Raw genomic sequence first — 24,754 nt, forward strand, 5'->3', positions numbered from 1 at the left:
CACATCTACCACACCTGCAACCACAGCTACTCCAACATCAACCAAAGTGGCTGCCACAACAACCACAGCTCCACCCACAACAACCTTGTCTGTTCCCACAACAACAACAGAAGCTGTCAAAACTACCACAGCTCCTCCCACAACAACCACAGCTCCACCCACAACAACCTTGTCTGTTCCCACAACAACAACAGAAGCTGTCAAAACTACCACAGCTCCTCCCACAACAACCACAGCGGCTGCCACATCAACCACAGCTCCTCCCACGACAACCACAGAGGCTGCTCCTCCCACAACAAGCACAGAGGCTGCTCCTCCCACAACAAGCACAGAGGCTGCTCCTTCCACAACAAGCACAGAGGCTGCTCCTCCCACAACAAGCACAGAGGCTTCAACAACATCCACAGAGGCTTCAACAACATCCACAGAGGCTGCCACCACAACAACAGAGCCAGCCGAAACTACTACAGCTCCTCCCACAACAACCACAGCTCGTCCCACAACAACCACAGAGGCTGCCACAACAACCTTGACTGTTCCAACAACAACAGCTGCCACCACAACAACCACAGAGTCGGCCTCAAAAACCACAGAGGCAGCCACAACAACCTTGTCTGTTCCCACAACAACCACAGAGGCTGCCAAAAGTACCACAGCTCCTCCCACAGCAACCACAGCTTCTCCCACAACAACCATAGCTCCTCCCACAACAACCACAGAGGCTGCCACAACAGCTACAGCTGCTGCCACAACAGCTACAGCTGCTGCCACAACAGCTACAGCTGCTGCCACAACAGCTACAGCTGCTGCCACAACAACTGACGCTCCCACACTAGTCACAGCTGCTGCTAAATCAACCACAGCTGCTCCAGCTGTAACAATAGAGGCTGCCACTACAACCACAACTACCACAACTCCTACTTCAGCAATAACATATGCTTCCACAACAAATTTGTCTGCTCCTACAACAAACGCTGCTGCCACAACAATCACAGCTACTCCCATGATACCCACAGAGGCTAGCACGAGAACCACAGCTATTACCACAACTACCAAAGAACCTCCCACACCAACCACAGCTATTTACACAACAACCACATTTATGCCCACATCAACCACAGAGGTTAGCACAACAAATACAGCTGCTTCCACAACAACTACTACTTCTCGCACTATCAGCACATATGATGCAACAACAACCACCATGAATCCTACAGTAATAGCTTCTTTGACACCAGCCACTGCTGCATCAACAACAACTACCACTGCTCCCAGAACAATCTCAGATGCTACCACAACAGTCACTGCTGCTGCCACAATAATTTCAGCTGCTCCCACAACAAACAAAGCTGCAGCCACACAAACTACAACCATCCCCGCAAAGAACGTATCTGTTTCCACATCAACCACAACTACAATGGCTGCTTCAACAACTACATATTCTATAGCTTCAGTGACATCTACAATGAAGTAAGCAAGAATTGTATTCTTGTTTTTCTATTTTAAACAATGTGCAACTTGTATGCACATAATTGGTCACGTGAGGTGTAAATATTCATGTCGAAAAGAAATATTTTGAAAACTCAACCACTGAAGAATATATACGTAATGTTATTTTGCTATGCCTTTTATCTTTAACTGAGACATTATCTGCCATCAACATTAAGTCACTATTTTGGATTCAATAAAATTATTTTAGCCATGTGTCAGGATGGCTAACATCCTGGATAGTCATATAAGAGACCCACTAGAAAGGTTCACAATAGAAATTTGCAGATCTCAAAACAAAAACCTGCTGGGGCTGGTTAGAACCCCGGAGCACAGGCTCTGGTGATGCCCCTGTAATTTCTTACTATTTTATTAATGTGGCGGTTCAACTTTCAACTTTATCCGTTTCCTATTATGAGGCAAGAAAATTACATAATGTATTGCAAACTAGGACGAGCCGCACACCTCTGTAAGGACTTCATATAAAAAAGCGGAGCTTAATCGAAGGAGTATTCATTACCAACCTCTTAGACAGGAGGCAGAATTACTAGACCAAACAGTAAAGGTCGTAATGAAAACAATAAACTGAAAAGTATCCAAAGCCTGTTGGAGACAATCACACACAAAGACAAGGGGAGCAGAAGGAACATATATATTTGACTGGGTTGAAGACTTGATGGGAATCAGGTGTGTGTGTGATTAACGAGACAGGAGTGAGTGATGAAAGATGAACTGGGTGGTGGTGTCAGAACGCAAATAACATTGAACTTGCACGAAACGGGGGAGAGGCAGCAGATGGCGCAGTTGTCACAACCTCTCTGTTGCTAAGGGGCAGGAGAACCAAGAATTAACGTAGTAACAGAAAAATGACTTTTTAACTTGATGAAAAATCCATGTAATACGGCATTGAATCTTAGTGTGCGGATATCCTCTTTTGTTACTGAAATATTTATGTTGTAAAATATAAAGAATAATAGTAGCATACCTTATAACACTAGGACCGCTAAATGCCTCTTAGAATTGGCACTTGAGTTTGTAATTAAAATAAAACTGCCATTTTGAAAGCTACACCCTCCTCCTTCCATGACTTTTCCTAAATAGGCATATATTACATTGTTCCATTGTCAGAATTCTAAGCATACAAACGGAAAACTATTTAGAGACTATTTACCTTTCATTCTGCCTGTTTTCTGACTTAATCGCCAACAGCCCACGGCACTTAGCGTTACGTTCTTGTGTAGACTAATTTATCAAAATTACGAAATAATTATTCACTTAAAGAAATACTAGAATATTCTTCAACAATCACCATTTCAACAAACTTTACACTGTTACTGTATTTATTAGGAGAGAAAAACAAAATCGCATTCACACCCGATCATCTCTGAATTATCTCTGAATTATTATTTTAATGAAGAGTAAGATTCAACAAATATATTAGACTAAATAATTATACATGACTTCATTCAGGTATAAAAACAAAAAATGCATAGTGAACTTTCTCCCTTGAACACCAAAACTATATTTTGCAATAAATAATTCAGACAAAAGCCAAATACAGGATTAAAACAGTAAGATGAATACTGTATAGTAAATACAAAACCATAGAGATTAATGTAGCGTAAACAGAGCAAAATATTCACCAAACCAGCACAAATTGTCTGTTGCATGGGCAGTGGAACATAATACAATTTATTTGTAAATAATAACTATTTATTTGTTTACAATGCAAGGCTATATTCCCTACTCCAAATGATAGGCAATTAATTACATTGGGCTAGGCCATGTTTTAATTCTTTCATGCCAATGCTTCACAACATAATTTGAACAATGTGTAAATTGTGTAATTTGAATGTGTAATTTGAATGTGTAAATATGCATTGTGAATGAAAATGTTTCTAATTGAATTGACACATTGTTCAATGACAAAACGTTTCTATGTGCTTGTGCCATTAACAATTTTGTATGTATATATTTTCACTTTCTATCAGATCGGGCACAGTGTTGGTTTTGGTTAGACTCACGTTCCAAGTCAACAAATCCGTCCCCACTGCGGAAGAAGTCCTTGGGGCTGTTAAAAACCACCTTTCCAATCAATTCCTCCCACAAACCTACTTGGACAATGCTAATTATATCAGTGAGTTGAACAAATTAGTCTTATAACTCATTACTTCCTGTGAATGTGTCTTTCGCTACAGAATTCAGAGTTGAAACTCCTATATTGTAGTACTGAATTGTGTTTGCAGCTAATACTCCATAACCTTTTTGTTTACAGCACTTGCAAACAACTCATTTGCCATTGAACTTGCATTCCAAATTACCAATGTAACCTTGGAGGAGACAGTGAGCCCAAATGGTGCACTTACCTTCACCAGTGAGACTTACAACCAGATACAGGATTCAATTGACAGCCTAGTAAGTTACTATCATATTATTAGGAAAGTTGCACTGTAATCTGTAATTGCATGCTATAAAACACTAAGCACAATTTTGAATTCCATAAACATCCATGTCATGATATTAAGAGAGAACTTGATGTAATGTCTCCTTTTAGCTCTATAATATTGTCAGTAAACCAGAGGGAAAACAATTTGACCTTCCCAACGCCACGTTCACGTGAGTACATTCCAACAATCGTATGATCAAAAAGGTTCTAAATGGGCGTTAGATTGCCTAGCAGTTAGAGCATCTCACCAGTTACCAGAATATTGTTCAATTGAAAGCCTTACAACATATTATTGTAATCCCTTTCAATAAGCTTTTTACATATTCCCTTTCATTAAATGAACAGGACACTGGTCATGCTAGTATCACTGTTGTTGGTTTATAGACCTTACGTATCTGCTGAATGGCCATTGGCAGAGATAGGTTCTTCCAATAAACCTTTCCAAGACCTTTTGGGGTTCATTTCCAAATTGTTATGATGACTATGATGAAGAGGATCCTTCTTCTTATTAGTAGTATTATTCACACTTAGTTCAGCAAAGATCTAAAAGATATTTTGTTTCCAATTAAAAAAGGTTTACTTGAGCAGTTAGGTTCCTCCATTAATCACTGCTGTATAAAGAGGTTCCTCGCATGGCACCTCCTTTAATGAATTTATTAGGTGCATTTGTCATTGCCAAAAGCCCTCAAATTTTTCCAGAACCATTTTTCAGTCTACAATTCTACACCCTCCGAAAACCACACTGCTTTCTCAACTGCAATCTTAGAATTCATGCAGATCATGAAAGCAAAGCTTTCTTTACGGCTAGAAAATATACAAGGACCACGTTCCATAAGTTCCAGTATGTGGATCAGTACTAATATATTCCTTTAAATATCTACAATAAATAAATTGAAGGAGAATTTAAATGACCATGTCTGGTTTATAAAAATCGACAGTTCAACTTTAACATTCTAACCCATTCTTTCTTAATAGTGTTGTCAGCAATCAAATCAGTGCAGGTGTGGTGTATGCATACAACAGTGCTGACATCAACCTTCCGAGTGCCTTTTTAGAGGATGTTCTACAAGTGTCAGGTATGCTGACTTTGATGTCATTTTTGGAGATTTGCTGTGTTTTTTGATGACACTGAGCCTTTAAAGCACATGTATTAACAGTCTGACAGAGCCAGACTTTGGGCAAATGTGCATTCATCAATCTTGGAAGTAAACCATCTGGTTCAAAAGACCAACATATCAACTTGTACAATGCTCAGTCTTGAAAACAATGTCAAATGCAGGACTGTCAAAATAATTGGAGTTATTCAAACATCTTTCTTTTATTATACTATATAATCCAATATTCCCAACACCTACAGAAGGCCCTGCATCACACCTTCATAACAATGGCTTTTACTTTTCATTCTAGGTCTGGTGATGAGCACCATTGCCCCAACAACCACAGCTGCTGCCACAACAGCCACATCTACAGCGATGTCTACAACCAAGTACGCAGAAACATTTCAAATCATTTGTTGTTGCTGCTTTATGCAAACCCAAACTTCTATAAGCATCACAAATCCTCCATATGCAATCCATAAACAGCCATGTTTTAATCCTTTCATGCCAATGCCTCACTACATAATTTGAACAAATTGTGGGCATGTGTAAATATGCATTGTGAATGAAAACGCTTCTAATTGAATTGACACATTGTTCAATGACAAAACGTGTCTATGTGCTTGTGCCATTAACAATTTTGTATGTATATATTTTCACTTTCTATCAGATCGGGCACAGTGTTGGTTTTGGTTAGACTCACGTTCCAAGTCAACAAATCCGTCCCCACTGCGGAAGAAGTCCTTGGGGCTGTTAAAAACCACCTTTCCAATCAAATCCTCCCACAAACCTACTTGGACAATGCTAAGTATATCAGTGAGTTGAACAAATTAGTCTTATAACTCATTACTTCTTGAATGTGTCTTTCGCTACAGAATTCAGTGTTGAAACTCTTATATTGTAGTACTGAATTGTGTTTGCAGCTAATGCTCCATAACCTTTTTGTTTACAGCACTTGCAAACAACTCATTTGCCATTGAACTTGCATTCCAAATTACCAATGTAACCTTGGAGGAGACAGTGAGCCCAAATGGTGCACTTACCTTCACCAGTGAGACTTACAACCAGATACAGGATTCAATTGACAGCCTAGTAAGTTACTATCATATTATTAGGAAAGTTTCACTGTAATCTCTAATTGCATGCTATAAAACACTAAGCACAAATTTGAATTCCATAAACATCCATGTCATGATATTAAGAGAGAACTTGATGTAATGTCTCCTTTTAGCTCTATAATATTGTCAGTAAACCAGAGGGAAAACAATTTGACCTTCCCAACGCCACGTTCACGTGAGTACATTCCAACAATCGTATGATCAAAAAGGTTCTAAATGGGCGTTAGATTGCCTAGCAGTTAGAGCATCTCACCAGTTACCAGAATATTGTTCAATTGAAAGCCCTACAGCATATTATTGAAATCCCTTTCAATAAGCTTTTTACATATTCCCTTTCATTAAATGAACAGGACACTGGTCATGCTAGTATCACTGTTGTTGGTTTATAGACCTTACGTATCTGCTGAATGGCCATTGGCAGAGATAGGTTCTTCCAATAAACCTTTCCAAGACCTTTTGGGGTTCATTTCCAAATTGTTATGATGACTATGATGAAGAGGATCCTTCTTCTTATTAGTAGTATTATTCACACTTAGTTCAGCAAAGATCTAAAAGATATTTTGTTTCCAATTAAAAAAGGTTTACTTGAGCAGTTAGGTTCCTCCATTAATCACTGCTGTATAAAGAGGTTCCTCGCATGGCACCTCCTTTAATGAATTTATTAGGTGCATTTGTCATTGCCAAAAGCCCTCAAATTTTTCCAGAACCATTTTTCAGTCTACAATTCTACACCCTCCGAAAACCACACTGCTTTCTCAACTGCAATCTTAGAATTCATGCAGATCATGAAAGCAAAGCTTTCTTTACGGCTAGAAAATATACAAGGACCACGTTCCATAAGTTCCAGTATGTGGATCAGTACTAATATATTCCTTTAAATATCTACAATAAATAAATTGAAGGAGAATTTAAATGACCATGTGTGGTTTATAAAAATCGACAGTTCAACTTTAACATTCTAACCCATTCTTTCTTAATAGTGTTGTCAGCAATCAAATCAGTGCAGGTGTGGTGTATGCATACAACAGTGCTGACATCAACCTTCCGAGTGCCTTTTTAGAGGATGTTCTACAAGTGTCAGGTATGCTGACTTTGATGTCATTTTTGGAGATTTGCTGTGTTTTTTGATGACACTGAGCCTTTAAAGCACATGTATTAACAGTCTGACAGAGCCAGACTTTGGGCAAATGTGCATTCATCAATCTTGGAAGTAAACCATCTGGTTCAAAAGACCAACATATCAACTTGTACAATGCTCAGTCTTGAAAACAATGTCAAATGCAGGACTGTCAAAATAATTGGAGTTATTCAAACATCTTTCTTTTATTATACTATATAATCCAATATTCCCAACACCTACAGAAGGCCCTGCATCACACCTTCATAACAATGGCTTTTACTTTTCATTCTAGGTCTGGTGATGAGCACCATTGCCCCAACAACCACAGCTGCTGCCACAACAGCCACATCTACAGCGATGTCTACAACCAAGTACGCAGAAACATTTCAAATCATTTGTTGTTGCTGCTTTATGCAAACCCAAACTTCTATAAGCATCACAAATCCTCCATATGCAATCCATAAACAGCCATGTTTTAATCCTTTCATGCCAATGCCTCACTACATAATTTGAACAAATTGTGGGCATGTGTAAATATGCATTGTGAATGAAAACGCTTCTAATTGAATTGACACATTGTTCAATGACAAAACGTGTCTATGTGCTTGTGCCATTAACAATTTTGTATGTATATATTTTCACTTTCTATCAGATCGGGCACAGTGTTGGTTTTGGTTAGACTCACGTTCCAAGTCAACAAATCCGTCCCCACTGCGGAAGAAGTCCTTGGGGCTGTTAAAAACCACCTTTCCAATCAAATCCTCCCACAAACCTACTTGGACAATGCTAAGTATATCAGTGAGTTGAACAAATTAGTCTTATAACTCATTACTTCTTGAATGTGTCTTTCGCTACAGAATTCAGTGTTGAAACTCTTATATTGTAGTACTGAATTGTGTTTGCAGCTAATGCTCCATAACCTTTTTGTTTACAGCACTTGCAAACAACTCATTTGCCATTGAACTTGCATTCCAAATTACCAATGTAACCTTGGAGGAGACAGTGAGCCCAAATGGTGCACTTACCTTCACCAGTGAGACTTACAACCAGATACAGGATTCAATTGACAGCCTAGTAAGTTACTATCATATTATTAGGAAAGTTTCACTGTAATCTCTAATTGCATGCTATAAAACACTAAGCACAAATTTGAATTCCATAAACATCCATGTCATGATATTAAGAGAGAACTTGATGTAATGTCTCCTTTTAGCTCTATAATATTGTCAGTAAACCAGAGGGAAAACAATTTGACCTTCCCAACGCCACGTTCACGTGAGTACATTCCAACAATCGTATGATCAAAAAGGTTCTAAATGGGCGTTAGATTGCCTAGCAGTTAGAGCATCTCACCAGTTACCAGAATATTGTGCAATTGAAAGCCCTACAACATATTATTGAAATCCCTTTCAATAAGCTTTTTACATATTCCCTTTCATTGTTACCTCAAGGAAATAAATGAACAGGACACTGGTCATGCTAGTATCACTGTTGTTGGTTTATAGACCTTACGTATCTGCTGAATGGCCATTGGCAGAGATAGGTTCTTCCAATAAACCTTTCCAAGACCTTTTGGGGTTCATTTCCAAATTGTTATGATGACTATGATGAAGAGGATCCTTCTTCTTATTAGTAGTATTATTCACACTTAGTTCAGCAAAGATCTAAAAGATATTTTGTTTCCAATTAAAAAAGGTTTACTTGAGCAGTTAGGTTCCTCCATTAATCACTGCTGTATAAAGAGTTTCCTCGCATGGCACCTCCTTTAATGAATTTATTAGGTGCATTTGTCATTGCCAAAAGCCCTCAAATTTTTCCAGAACCATTTTTCAGTCTACAATTCTACACCCTCCGAAAACCACACTGCTTTCTCAACTGCAATCTTAGAATTCATGCAGATCATGAAAGCAAAGCTTTCTTTACGGCTAGAAAATATACAAGGACCACGTTCCATAAGTTCCAGTATGTGGATCAGTACTAATATATTCCTTTAAATATCTACAATAAATAAATTGAAGGAGAATTTAAATGACCATGTCTGGTTTATAAAAATCGACAGTTCAACTTTAACATTCTAACCCATTCTTTCTTAATAGTGTTGTCAGCAATCAAATCAGTGCAGGTGTGGTGTATGCATACAACAGTGCTGACATCAACCTTCCGAGTGCCTTTTTAGAGGATGTTCTACAAGTGTCAGGTATGCTGACTTTGATGTCATTTTTGGAGATTTGCTGTGTTTTTTGATGACACTGAGCCTTTAAAGCACATGTATTAACAGTCTGACAGAGCCAGACTTTGGGCAAATGTGCATTCATCAATCTTGGAAGTAAACCATCTGGTTCAAAAGACCAACATATCAACTTGTACAATGCTCAGTCTTGAAAACAATGTCAAATGCAGGACTGTCAAAATAATTGGAGTTATTCAAACATCTTTCTTTTATTATACTATATAATCCAATATTCCCAACACCTACAGAAGGCCCTGCATCACACCTTCATAACAATGGCTTTTACTTTTCATTCTAGGTCTGGTGATGAGCACCATTGCCCCAACAATCACAGCTGCTGCCACAACAGCCACATCTACAGCGATGTCTACAACCAAGTACGCAGAAACATTTCAAAACATTTGTTGTTGCTGCTTTATGCAAACCCAAACTTCTATAAGCATCACAAATCCTCCATATGCAATCCATAAACAGCCATGTTTTAATCCTTTCATGCCAATGCCTCACTACATAATTTGAACAAATTGTGGGCATGTGTAAATATGCATTGTGAATGAAAACGCTTCTAATTGAATTGACACATTGTTCAATGACAAAACGTGTCTATGTGCTTGTGCCATTAACAATTTTGTATGTATATATTTTCACTTTCTATCAGATCGGGCACAGTGTTGGTTTTGGTTAGACTCACGTTCCAAGTCAACAAATCCGTCCCCACTGCGGAAGAAGTCCTTGGGGCTGTTAAAAACCACCTTTCCAATCAAATCCTCCCACAAACCTACTTGGACAATGCTAAGTATATCAGTGAGTTGAACAAATTAGTCTTATAACTCATTACTTCTTGAATGTGTCTTTCGCTACAGAATTCAGTGTTGAAACTCTTATATTGTAGTACTGAATTGTGTTTGCAGCTAATGCTCCATAACCTTTTTGTTTACAGCACTTGCAAACAACTCATTTGCCATTGAACTTGCATTCCAAATTACCAATGTAACCTTGGAGGAGACAGTGAGCCCAAATGGTGCACTTACCTTCACCAGTGAGACTTACAACCAGATACAGGATTCAATTGACAGCCTAGTAAGTTACTATCATATTATTAGGAAAGTTTCACTGTAATCTCTAATTGCATGCTATAAAACACTAAGCACAAATTTGAATTCCATAAACATCCATGTCATGATATTAAGAGAGAACTTGATGTAATGTCTCCTTTTAGCTCTATAATATTGTCAGTAAACCAGAGGGAAAACAATTTGACCTTCCCAACGCCACGTTCACGTGAGTACATTCCAACAATCGTATGATCAAAAAGGTTCTAAATGGGCGTTAGATTGCCTAGCAGTTAGAGCATCTCACCAGTTACCAGAATATTGTGCAATTGAAAGCCCTACAACATATTATTGAAATCCCTTTCAATAAGCTTTTTACATATTCCCTTTCATTGTTACCTCAAGGAAATAAATGAACAGGACACTGGTCATGCTAGTATCACTGTTGTTGGTTTATAGACCTTACGTATCTGCTGAATGGCCATTGGCAGAGATAGGTTCTTCCAATAAACCTTTCCAAGACCTTTTGGGGTTCATTTCCAAATTGTTATGATGACTATGATGAAGAGGATCCTTCTTCTTATTAGTAGTATTATTCACACTTAGTTCAGCAAAGATCTAAAAGATATTTTGTTTCCAATTAAAAAAGGTTTACTTGAGCAGTTAGGTTCCTCCATTAATCACTGCTGTATAAAGAGGTTCCTCGCATGGCACCTCCTTTAATGAATTTATTAGGTGCATTTGTCATTGCCAAAAGCCCTCAAATTTTTCCAGAACCATTTTTCAGTCTACAATTCTACACCCTCCGAAAACCACACTGCTTTCTCAACTGCAATCTTAGAATTCATGCAGATCATGAAAGCAAAGCTTTCTTTACGGCTAGAAAATATACAAGGACCACGTTCCATAAGTTCCAGTATGTGGATCAGTACTAATATATTCCTTTAAATATCTACAATAAATAAATTGAAGGAGAATTTAAATGACCATGTCTGGTTTATAAAAATCGACAGTTCAACTTTAACATTCTAACCCATTCTTTCTTAATAGTGTTGTCAGCAATCAAATCAGTGCAGGTGTGGTGTATGCATACAACAGTGCTGACATCAACCTTCCGAGTGCCTTTTTAGAGGATGTTCTACAAGTGTCAGGTATGCTGACTTTGATGTCATTTTTGGAGATTTGCTGTGTTTTTTGATGACACTGAGCCTTTAAAGCACATGTATTAACAGTCTGACAGAGCCAGACTTTGGGCAAATGTGCATTCATCAATCTTGGAAGTAAACCATCTGGTTCAAAAGACCAACATATCAACTTGTACAATGCTCAGTCTTGAAAACAATGTCAAATGCAGGACTGTCAAAATAATTGGAGTTATTCAAACATCTTTCTTTTATTATACTATATAATCCAATATTCCCAACACCTACAGAAGGCCCTGCATCACACCTTCATAACAATGGCTTTTACTTTTCATTCTAGGTCTGGTGATGAGCACCATTGCCCCAACAATCACAGCTGCTGCCACAACAGCCACATCTACAGCGATGTCTACAACCAAGTACGCAGAAACATTTCAAAACATTTGTTGTTGCTGCTTTATGCAAACCCAAACTTCTATAAGCATCACAAATCCTCCATATGCAATCCATAAACAGCCATGTTTTAATCCTTTCATGCCAATGCCTCACTACATAATTTGAACAAATTGTGGGCATGTGTAAATATGCATTGTGAATGAAAACGCTTCTAATTGAATTGACACATTGTTCAATGACAAAACGTGTCTATGTGCTTGTGCCATTAACAATTTTGTATGTATATATTTTCACTTTCTATCAGATCGGGCACAGTGTTGGTTTTGGTTAGACTCACGTTCCAAGTCAACAAATCCGTCCCCACTGCGGAAGAAGTCCTTGGGGCTGTTAAAAACCACCTTTCCAATCAAATCCTCCCACAAACCTACTTGGACAATGCTAAGTATATCAGTGAGTTGAACAAATTAGTCTTATAACTCATTACTTCTTGAATGTGTCTTTCGCTACAGAATTCAGTGTTGAAACTCTTATATTGTAGTACTGAATTGTGTTTGCAGCTAATGCTCCATAACCTTTTTGTTTACAGCACTTGCAAACAACTCATTTGCCATTGAACTTGCATTCCAAATTACCAATGTAACCTTGGAGGAGACAGTGAGCCCAAATGGTGCACTTACCTTCACCAGTGAGACTTACAACCAGATACAGGATTCAATTGACAGCCTAGTAAGTTACTATCATATTATTAGGAAAGTTTCACTGTAATCTCTAATTGCATGCTATAAAACACTAAGCACAAATTTGAATTCCATAAACATCCATGTCATGATATTAAGAGAGAACTTGATGTAATGTCTCCTTTTAGCTCTATAATGTTGTCAGTAAACCAGAGGGAAAACAATATGACCTTCCCAACGCCACGTTCACGTGAGTACATTCCAACAATCGTATGATCAAAAAGGTTCTAAATGGGCGTTAGATTGCCTAGCAGTTAGAGCATCTCACCAGTTACCAGAATATTGTGCAATTGAAAGCCCTACAACATATTATTGAAATCCCTTTCAATAAGCTTTTTACATATTCCCTTTCATTGTTACCTCAAGGAAATAAATGAACAGGACACTGGTCATGCTAGTATCACTGTTGTTGGTTTATAGACCTTACGTATCTGCTGAATGGCCATTGGCAGAGATAGGTTCTTCCAATAAACCTTTCCAAGACCTTTTGGGGTTCATTTCCAAATTGCCACCTCCAAATTGTTATGATGACTATGATGAAGAGGATCCTTCTTCTTATTAGTAGTATTATTCACACTTAGTTCAGCAAAGATCTAAAAGATATTTTGTTTCCAATTAAAAAAGGTTTACTTGAGCAGTTAGGTTCCTCCATTAATCACTGCTGTATAAAGAGGTTCCTCGCATGGCACCTCCTTTAATGAATTTATTAGGTGCATTTGTCATTGCCAAAAGCCCTCAAATTTTTCCAGAACCATTTTTCAGTCTACAATTCTACACCCTCTGAAAACCACACTGCTTTCTCAACTGCAATCTTAGAATTCATGCAGATCATGAAAGCAAAGCTTTCTTTACGGCTAGAAAATATACAAGGACCACGTTCCATAAGTTCCAGTTTGTGGATCAGTACTAATATATTCCTTTAAATATCTACAATAAATACATTGAAGGAGAATTTAAATGACCATGTCTGGTTTATCAAAATCAACAGTACAATTTTAACCTTCTAACCCATTCTTTCTTAATAGTGTTGTCAGCAATCAAATCAGTGCAGGTGTGGTGTATGCATACAACAGCGCTGACATCAACCTTCCGAGTGCCTTTTTAGAGGATGTTCTACAAGTGTCAGGTATGCTGAATTCATGCTCATTTGATTTGATTGCTAATTTTTATATCATTCAGTCTTAACACTGCATGTACATACTGTGTCACTAAGCATTACATTTGACTAGTAATTATTTCTGTATTGGAGTGAGGAGGCTGTATTCCAAACTTTTTATTTTTTACAGTCAAGAAATTAAACTGTTTGTCCCAATACTTATGGAGGAAATTTTATCACAACTTTGTTACAATGACTTTACATTTCCTTCTAGGTATCATGACAAGCACCACTGCCCCAACAACTACAACTGTTTCCACAACAACCACAGCTTCTGCCTTCACAACCAATTTTACAGCTTCAGTGATGCCTATAACTACGTAAGCATGTTTATTTAATATTAGTTGTTGCAGATATAAACAGTGCAACAAGTGCAACTTTCAAAGGCCTTATAAAACATAAAATTACAACCCAGTTTCCAAAAACAGTGTGAAATGCAAATAACAACAGAATGCAATGACGTAAACAATATTTATCCTTATATTTAATTGAAAATTGTCTAAAACAACATATGTTGAAACTGAGAAAGGTTTTTGTTTTTGAACAAATTTGATGCCAGCAACATGTTTCAAAATAGTTGGGACAGGGGCGTGTTTACCACTGTGTTGCATCACCTCTTTCATTAACAGTACTCTGTAAGCGTTTGGGAACAGAGGAGTCCAATTCCTATAGTTTTTGAAGTGAAATGTTTTCCCATTTTTGCCTCATATAGGATTTCTGCTGCTCAACATTTTATCGTCTCCTTCGTCATATTTTTTATTTCATAATGCTCCAAATGTTGTCATTGGGTGACAGGTCTAGACTGCAGGCAGGCCTGTTTAAGAGCCATACTCTTTTACTACAGAGCCATGCTGTTCTTATACATACAGAATGTGGTTTGGCATTGTCTTGCTGAAATACTTAAGGCCTTCCCTGAGAAAGACGTTGTCTGGATGGCAGCATATGCTGCTCCAAAACCTGTATATATTATTGAGCATTAATGGTGCTTTCACAGATGTGCAAAGGCACCTAGGCCATGTGCACAAATGCAATCCCATACCATCACCAATGCTGGCATTTGAACTGTGCGCTGATGACATGCCAGATGGTCCCTCTCCACTTTAGTCCAGCATTCCCAAAAATTATTTCAAATCTTCATTTGTCAGAACATAGGACAGTTTTCCACTTCACCTTAGTCCATCTTAAATAAGCTTGGGCCCAGAGAAGGTGGCGGCGTTCTGGATCTTTTTAGTTCTAACTTGCATTTGTGGATGAAGCAATGTACTGATTTCACAGACAATGGTTTTGGGAAGTGTTCCTGAGCCCGTGCAATGATTTCCACTACAGAAAGGTGTCTGTTTTTAATGCATTGCTGCCATCCAATGTTGGAATTTGGCCTTGTCCCCTGCAGAGATTTCTCCTCATTCTCAATTTTATGTTGAGAAAACAATTCAAAAATTGTGGCACTATTTCCCTGTGTAGTCGCTCAGAGTGGTGAACTCCTCCTCACTTTTGACAAACCCATCTTCTCTGGAATGATATAGACAGTTACATAACTATCTCTACATATTTCACAGTGCTTCAGCAAAAACTAATCCATGAGGCATATCCCAGAAGACTTGAAGCCGTAATCGCTGCCAAAAGCGCTTCTAGAAAGTAGTGAATTAGGGGTCTTAATACTTATGTGTATGAGATATTATATATTTTTTCATTTCAATATACTTAAAATAACTAAAATGTGTTATCACAATGTATTTTGATAGCAAAAATACATTAAGAAAATGATAAATTAACTCTATAAATTAACGTAGCCAGGTCAGCCAGGAAACAATTTGTTTTACAGTGTGATTCTGATTTTTTATGTGTAAAATGACATGAGTTGTCCAATTAAATGCATATCTCATGACCCCAGAAATCTGAGGTTTAGGTCTCACATCCACCTGTTTCACTTTCCTTTGGTATGTTTTTTTTTACTCTGTCTAAATCTAGCAATGAATTTGGAATTTTGTCATGTATTTTCACTTTCTCTCAGATCGGGCACTGTGGTGGTTTTTGTGAGACTGCTGTTCCAGCTCAACACACCTGTCCCCAATAAGGATGTTATCATTGGGATCATCAACAAGCAATTATTTAATCAAATCAGGACTGTCACTCTAGCCACCTTAAAGAATGCAACTTATATCCGTGAGTAAAACAACTTAAACAACTTCCTAAATATGCATTTTCCTAAATGTTTCAGCATTTCAATCCTACTCAAATGATAGCACTGAATTGTCTGCTAAAAATGTGACTGTTTCTTGTGCTCACAGAACTTACAAATACTTCATTTGCCATTGACCTTGGTTACCAAATAACCAATGTAACCATGGTGGCGACACTAAGTCAAAATGATACAATTACTTTCACCAATGACACCTACAACCAGATACAAGTTTCAGTTGAAAATCTAGTAAGTAAAATGTTTACAGTTTTACATCAATCTGAAAACATGGACAGTAAATGCTAAATAAATGTAAGTAACTTCTGTAATTGTCCATTTAATCAGAGTACTTGATGTTATCTCTCCGTCTAGCTCCATAATATTGTCAGTCAACCGGAGGGTAAATTGTTTACCTTTCCCAATGCCAGATTCACGTGAGTACAATACAAAAAATAGAGGTTAAAAGTGTAATCTTTAAATTGTGATATAATTTACTATTGCAGATAATACTCTATATGTTTTAAAATTAGCCTTTAAAAGAGAAAAACCTGCACACTGATCTTGTTAGTTTAACTGTTGTTTATCAGTTTCTGAATCAGCTGAAAGATTTTTGTTAGAGCTTGGTTCCTAAATTCCTCTCCATTTTTATTATTAATAGTGGTATTAAAATTAGGGGTATTAAAAGTTAGTAGTAATTAAACTAACAAGAACAATATATAAAACATCATGTTGAAACGTGAACCATCTTCCCATTGTAGGTTCTCTTCAAGAAACTGTAGCTATGTTTCACGGTCCACTTTCCCTTTAATACTGACAAATTCTCTAGTCCCTCCTGTATGAGCCTGTGCTCATTTTCCCCATTGAAATTCATAGTATTCGGTGTGTTACAGTACCGGCGTCATCTTTTTGACCAATAATATTCCATGGCTTGTCTATTTTGACCAATCATAGTCCATAGTGCATTCTAGAGCGGGACCCAAACATGGCATCGTACGAGGCAAAGCGAATGCGATCATTTTTGTATTCAGGGAAACATCAGTTTCCGTGGGTCAAAAACAATAACGGCAAGAGACACGTAGTGCCGTACATGTCGTGCAAATCCGATAAGGCAGGGACATTTTAAAAGGGAACGAACAACTACCGAAAACATGCTCTTAAGTCCCTGCAGCATGTGTATTGAGGCTAAACAGGCTGCTGACAACCTTGCGGCTACACCAATGGATGTTTTCCTGCTCCGAATTAATGAGGTGGCGCAGAGCCAAACTGAAAAACAAATTATGACCGGCCTGCCATGTTGTGAAGTAGGAGAAACTATTTATGAACTACGTCCATGACATACAATTAGGTCCGGATATATTTGGACATGGACATCACCAAATGAATGGACATCACCAAACGCTGGGTTTCCTCCTTTGTGATGCTTTGCCAGGCCTTAAATGCAGCTGTCTTCAGTTCTTTTTTGTTTGAGGATCTTTCTGCCTTAAGTTTTATCTTCAGCATGTGAAATGCACGCTGGATCAGGTTGAAATCAAGTGATTGACTCGGCCATTGCAGAATATTCCACTTCTTAAACTTAAAAAACTCCTTGCTTTCGCAGTATGTTTTGGGTCATTGTCCATCTGTAAAGTGAATCTGAGCAGACAATTTATCCATATACACTTCAGAAGTCATCTAGCTGCTTCTGTCTTCTGTCAAATCATCAATAAACACAAGTGACCCAGTGCCATTGGAAGCCATGCATGCCCATACCATCACACTACCATCCACTGTGTTTTACAGATGATGTGGTATGCTTTGGATCATGATCCGTTCCCAGCGTTCTCCATACTTTTTTCTTGGTACTGGTTGATTTTAGTTTCATCTGTCCTGAGAAAGCTTTTCCAGATCAGGGCTGACTTTTTTTTTAAATGTTTTTTGGCAAAGTCTAATCTGGCCTTTCTGTTCTTGCGGCTTATGAATGGTTTACATCTTGTGGTGAATCCTCTGTATTTGCTCTTGTCAAGTCTTCTTTTCATGGTATACTTGAAAAAGTATATGCGTATATCCTGGAGAGTGTTCTTCTCTTGGCTGGATGTTGTGAAGTGGTTTTTCTTTACCATGGAAAGGATCGTTCATCCACCACTACGAACTTTCACCACTTTTGTCTTCCATGAATGTCCAGGCCTTTTTGTGTTGCAGAGCTCAACAGTGCATTCTTTTTTTCTCCGAATGTACCAAACTGTTGATGTGGCCACTCCTAATGATCCTGCAATGTTTCTGATGGATTTTTTTTGCAGCCTAAAGATGACCTGATTCAATTGCATTGAGAGCTCCTTTGACCACATGTTATGGGTTCCATGCAACAGCTTCCAAATGTGAATGCCACACTTGGAATCAACTCCAGACCTTTTACCTCCTTAAATGACAAAGAAATAATGAAGGAATAGCCCACACCTGTCCATGAAACAGCTTTTGAATGAATTGTCCAATTACTTTTGGTACCTTGAAAAAGAGGGGGCTACATATTAAAGATATGTAATCCCCTCTACAGAATTTGAGGTAACCTCAAATTAAAGCTGAGAAACTGCACTTTAAGCCCATTATGTAACTGTAACTTGAAGTTTTGGTAAACAGTCAAAATATAGCAATTATTGTGTATTGCAATATTTTTTTTAAATATTTTTATTATCAAGCTTTTATGAAAGAAAGAAATTCAAAATTTCTGTCAATTTATAATGACATCAAATTGATCAGAAAAACCGTGTAGACATTGTAAATGCTATTGTAGTTGGAAAAACATCTTATTTTTAGTGGGATATCTGCATAGGCTTATAAATGCCCATTATCAGCAACCATGAATCCTGTGTTCAAATGGCACATTGTGTTTACTATTCCAAGTTTATCCTTTTAAAAGGCTAATTGATCATTAGAGACAACCCTTTTGCAATCATGTTAGCTCTGCAACATTTTAACTCCAACCTATTTTTACATTTACAGTGTGGTTGGCAATCAAATTATGGCAGACGTGATGTATGTATACAACGAGGCAGACAACAACCTTCCTAGTGCCTTTTTACAGGACATTTTAACAGTTTCAGGTATGTTGTCATTTGTTAAAATAGTTATATTTCTTATGACTGTGAGATGTAAATCTTCAAGTAACATTAGTCTTACATGGCCAGGTTTATTCCCTAGCTCAAGAGACAAATATAACAACTGGTGCAATTCTCAATATTGAAAACAATATTCTTATTTTTTTACAGTCAAAAAATTTAACTGTTTGTCCCAATACTTATGGAGGACATTTTATCACAACTTTGTTACAATGACTTTACATTTCCTTCTAGGTATCATGACAAGCACCACTGCCCCAACAACTACAGCTGTTTCCACAACAACCACAGCTTCTGCCTTCACAACCAATTCTACAGCTTCAGTGATGCCTATAACTACGTAAGCATGTTTATTTAATATTAGTTGTTGCAGGAAACCTGAGTGGTAATTGGTCAGCAACGTATTAGATGATGCAGGATCGCTCCTATCACATGTCAGATTGTATCCCTACCTATTTAATCATCAGGTTATGCTTGTACTTGCATGCATGTGTTCGTCCCACCCACCACTCCTTCCCCCACCTGTTCGGTTCAGTGTTCCTTGTGTGGGGGATTGGTATTGTGTACCTTGCTCATTGCCATGGGAATTGCATTAATGAAATCAAGGTTATGTTATTGTTGGTATTATCGTATACATGACCATGTGATGGCAGTGAGTTACCCTAGAGGAGCAGAACCTAATTCCAAGACTTGCATGTACAGGGCTGTGCATACATTCTCCCAAAAAAATGTTTGGGTAAAAACACACCAAAATGCAGAGGAAGTGATGGAGTCTGAATACTTTCCTTTATAATTACCAAATGCTTTTTCAAAAATCTATTCAACATTGTGTGAAATACAATTCATTGCAAACGTTTTTTACCTACTGTAGCATCAATCTTCTCAAACCAAGCCACTTTGATTGTATTAGTGGTATTATTTGTTCATCCTTACAAAATGTACTTAAACTCTAAAATGTTAATATGCATTTGTTCTGAATGTTTTGATAAAAATGAAATGAACAAGCCTAAACTCTAACCCTAAAACCATTTGTTTCACAGTGTGATTTTGAATGTGTAAAATGACATGAGTTGTCCAATTAAATGCATATCTCATGACCCCAGATATATAAGGATTAAGTCCCACATCCGCCTGTCTCACTTTCCCTTGGTCTAGTTTTTCTACTCTATCTGAAATATATGAAATAGGAATTTTGCTTTGTATTTTCACTTTCTCTCAGATCGGGCACTGTGGTGGTTTTTGTGAGACTGCTGTTCCAGCTCAACAAACCTGTCCCCAATAAGGATGTTATCATTGGGATCATCAACAAGCAATTATTTAAACAAATCAGGACTGTCACTCTAGCCACCTTAAAGAATGCAACTTATATCCGTGAGTAAAACAACTTAAACAACTTCCTAAATATGCATTTTCCTAAATGTTTCAGCATTTCAGTACTACTCAAATGATAGCACTGAATTGTCTGATAAAAATGTGACTGTTTCTTGTGCTCACAGAACTTACAAATACTTCATTTGCCATTGACCTTGGTTACCAAATAACCAATGTAACCATGGTGGCGACACTAAGTCAAAATGATACAATTACTTTCACCAATGACACCTACAACCAGATACAAGTTTCAGTTGACAATCTAGTAAGTAAAATGTTTACAGTTTTACATCAATCTGAAAACATGGACAGTAAATGCTAAATAAATGTAAGTAACTTCTGTAATTGTCCATTTAATCAGAGTACTTGATGTTATCTCTCCATCTAGCTCCATAATATTGTCAGTCAACCGGAGGGTAAATTGTTTACCTTTCCCAATGCCAGATTCACGTGAGTACAATACAAAAAATAGAGGTTAAAAGTGTAATCTTTAAATTGTGATATAATTTACTATTGCAGATAATACTCTATATGTTTTAAAATTAGCCTTTAAAAGAGAAAAACCTGCACACTGATCTTGTAAGTTTAACTGTTGTTTATCAGTTTTAGAATCAGCTGAAAGATTTTTGTTAGAGCTTGGTTCCTAAATTCCTCTCCATTTTTATTATTAATAGTAGTATTAAAAGTAGTGGTATTAAAAGTTAGTAGTAATTAAACTAACAAGAACAATATATAAAACATCATGTTGAAACGTGAACCATCTTCCCATTGTAGGTTCTCTTCAAGAAACTGTAGCTATTTTTCACGGTCCACTTTCCCTTTAATACTGACAAATTCTCTAGTCCCTCCTGTATGAGCCTGTGCTCATTTTCCCCATTGAAATTCATAGTATTCGGTGTGTTACAGTACCGGCGTCATCTTTTTGACCAATAATATTCCATGGCTCGTCTATTTTGACCAATCATAGTTCATAGTGCATTCTAGAGCGGGACCCAAACATGGCATCGTACGAGGCAAAGCGAATGCGATCATTTTTGTATTCAGGGAAACATCAGTTTCCGTGGGTCAAAAACAATAACGGCAAGAGACACGTAGTGCCGTACATGTCGTGCAAATCCGATAAGGCAGGGACATTTTAAAAGGGAACGAACAACTACCGAAAACATGCTCTTAAGTCCCTGCAGCATGTGTATTGAGGCTAAACAGGCTGCTGACAACCTTGCGGCTACACCAATGGATGTTTTCCTGCTCCGAATTAATGAGGTGGCGCAGAGCCAAACTGAAAAACAAATTATGACCGGCCTGCCATGTTGTGAAGTAGGAGAAACTATTTATGAACTACGTCCATGACATACAATTAGGTCCGGATATATTTGGACATGGACATCACCAAATGAATGGACATCACCAAACGTTGGGTTTCCTCCTTTGTGATGCTTTGCCAGGCCTTAAATGCAGCTGTCTTCAGTTCTTTTTTGTTTGAGGATCTTTCTGCCTTAAGTTTTATCTTCAGCATGTGAAATGCACGCTGGATCAGGTTGAGATCAAGTGATTGACTCGGCCATTGCAGAATATTCCACTTCTTAAACTTAAAAAACTCCTTGCTTTCGCAGTATGTTTTGGGTCATTGTCCATCTGTAAAGTGAATCTGAGCAGACAATTTATCCATATACACTTCAGAAGTCATCTAGCTGCTTCTGTCTTCTGTCAAATCATCAATAAACACAAGTGACCCAGTGCCATTGGAAGCCATGCATGCCCATACCATCACACTACCATCCACTGTGTTTTACAGATGATGTGGTATGCTTTGGATCATGATCCGTTCCCAGCGCTCTCCATACTTTTTTCTTGGTACTGGTTGATTTTAGTTTCATCTGTCCTGAGAAAGCTTTTCCAGATCAGGGCTGACTTTTTTTTTAAATGTTTTTTGGCAAAGTCTAATCTGGCCTTTCTGTTCTTGAGGCTTATGAATGGTTTACATCTTGTGGTGAATCCTCTGTATTTGCTCTTGTCAAGTCTTCTTTTCATGGTATACTTGAAAAATTATATGCGTATATCCTGGAGAGTGTTCTTCTCTTGGCTGGATGTTGTGAAGTGGTTTTTCTTTACCATGGAAAGGATCGTTCATCCACCACTACGAACTTTCACCACTTTTGTCTTCCATGGATGTCCAGGCCTTTTTGTGTTGCAGAGCTCAACAGTCCATTCTTTTTTTCTCCGAATGTACCAAATTGTTGATGTGGCCATTCCTAATGATCCTGCAATGTTTCTGATGGATTTTTTTTGCAGCCTAAAGATGACCTGATTCAATTGCATTGAGAGCTCCTTTGACCACATGTTATGGGTTCCATGCAACAGCTTCCAAATGTGAATGCCACACTTGGAATCAACTCCAGACCTTTTACCTCCTTAAATGACAAAGAAATAATGAAGGAATAGCCCACACCTGTCCATGAAACAGCTTTTGAATGAATTGTCCAATTACTTTTGGTACCTTGAAAAAGAGGGGGCTACATATTAAAGATATGTAATCCCCTCTACAGAATTTGAGGTAACCTCAAATTAAAGCTGAGAGACTGCACTTTAAGCCCATTATGTAACTGTAACTTGAAGTTTTGGTAAACAGTCAAAATATAGCAATTATTGTGTATTGCAATATTTTTTTTTAATATTTTTATTATCAAGCTTTTATGAAAGAAAGAAATTCAAAATTTCTGTCAATTTATAATGACATCAAATTGATCAGAAAAACCGTGTAGACATTGTAAATGCTATTGTAGTTGGAAAAACATCTTATTTTTAGTGGGATATCTGCATAGGCTTATAAATGCCCATTATCAGCAACCATGAATCCTGTGTTCAAATGGCACATTGTGTTTACTATTCCAAGTTTATCCTTTTAAAAGGCTAATTGATCATTAGAGACAACCCTTTTGCAATCATGTTAGCTCTGCAACATTTTAACTCCAACCTATTTTTACCTTTACAGTGTGGTTGGCAATCAAATTATGGCAGACGTGATGTATGTATACAACGAGGCAGACAACAACCTTCCTAGTGCCTTTTTACAGGACATTTTAACAGTTTCAGGTACGTTGTCATTTGTTAAGATAGTTATATTTCTTATGACTGTGAGATGTAAATCTTCAAGTAACATTAGGCTTACATGGCCAGGTTTATTCCCTAGCTCGAGACAAATATAACAACTGGTGCAATTCTCAATATTGAAAACACATTAATATATGAAAGGTTTATGATAATGGAAATACCCAATTAAAAGCCTTTATATTTCTATTTTAGGTTTGCTGACAACCACCGCTGCCCCAACAACTACAACCAGCACTACACCACTTCCTACCCTTTTACTGACCACTTTTTTCAGTACCACAAGTGGCGGAGGTTTTCCTGGCTGGGCTCTGGCCATTATCATTCCTTGTGGCATTGCTATCATTCTTATTCCCCTATGGATTCTGCTAGCAGTACGTATAGGCTTTTGTACACTTTTATTCCTAGGAAAAATAATGCTAAATCTATGCAATTATTTAAAAGTAAAAGTGTATGATAATTCTCCAACTTTGTTTTGCAGTGCATGCTATGTGGCTGTTGTGCTGCCATTAGGAGACGCTGGCACAGACGCAGATCTTACAATGTACAGTACACCACCAGAAACGGACTATTCTGAAAGGACAAGTCATAGAAGAATAGCCCGTCATCTCTCTTTTTATCATCACATTAATTACTGTTTCACTTAAAAGATAAAGCATTGACTGGCTTAAATTTTTATATTTTCTATGTGGTTCCAAATGCACTACTTTTTATAATAAATATCTGATTTGAATCAGCTGGATAGGGTATATTTATGTATTTATTTAGTGATTTATGTGTTCAAGCTGTGCTGTCCACTGATTCAAATTATAGTTTATATTTTAATAAATGTATATAGATGGAAATATTTATTTTTTTCAAAATGTTTGTAGTTAATTTAAAATATTATTAATACATTTTATTTACAATTCTACAATACAGCTATTTATTTATCAAACAGTTTGATGAACATAATACAAGTTAAATATGTAAAGGGCAGTAAAAGTAATTATTCATGATGGATTCAGGATTATCTATACTTA

At 37.4% G+C, this 24,754-nt stretch overlaps 1 protein-coding gene across 1 annotated transcript; it reads left to right on the forward strand.

Annotated features, from left to right (window-relative positions):
* Positions 1-292: 292 nt before the first annotated feature.
* Positions 293-24,552, forward strand: LOC105010038 (cell wall protein DAN4). The gene is made up of 38 exons (XM_034294020.1): positions 293-334; positions 410-1,470; positions 3,480-3,625; positions 3,764-3,903; positions 4,043-4,104; positions 4,910-5,010; positions 5,342-5,420; positions 5,702-5,847; positions 5,984-6,123; positions 6,263-6,324; positions 7,130-7,230; positions 7,562-7,640; positions 7,922-8,067; positions 8,204-8,343; positions 8,483-8,544; positions 9,366-9,466; positions 9,798-9,876; positions 10,158-10,303; positions 10,440-10,579; positions 10,719-10,780; positions 11,602-11,702; positions 12,034-12,112; positions 12,394-12,539; positions 12,676-12,815; positions 12,955-13,016; positions 13,852-13,952; positions 14,197-14,302; positions 15,994-16,145; positions 16,271-16,410; positions 16,534-16,595; positions 19,138-19,238; positions 19,488-19,593; positions 20,473-20,624; positions 20,750-20,889; positions 21,013-21,074; positions 23,617-23,717; positions 23,928-24,106; positions 24,214-24,552. Exons 2-38 carry the CDS (start codon positions 1,004-1,006, stop codon positions 24,307-24,309), a joined length of 4,425 nt encoding a protein of 1,474 aa, XP_034149911.1. The 5' UTR covers positions 293-334; positions 410-1,003; the 3' UTR covers positions 24,310-24,552.
* The last annotated feature ends 202 nt before the right edge of the window (positions 24,553-24,754 follow it).

This window comes from Esox lucius, chromosome 9 (assembly GCF_011004845.1).
Source record: "Esox lucius isolate fEsoLuc1 chromosome 9, fEsoLuc1.pri, whole genome shotgun sequence".
Taxonomy (NCBI): Eukaryota; Metazoa; Chordata; class Actinopteri; order Esociformes; family Esocidae; genus Esox; species Esox lucius.

Bases quoted from the DNA above. Each gene is read 5' to 3' on its own strand.
- LOC105010038 (XM_034294020.1), top strand. From the start codon at position 1,004: ATGATACCCACAGAGGCTAGCACGAGAACCACAGCTATTACCACAACT. The intron at 10,304-10,439 runs GTGAGTTGAACA...TTTTGTTTACAG, and splicing joins GGACAATGCTAAGTATATCA to CACTTGCAAACAACTCATTT. The intron at 14,303-15,993 runs GTAAGCATGTTT...ACTTTCTCTCAG, and splicing joins TCAGTGATGCCTATAACTAC to ATCGGGCACTGTGGTGGTTT.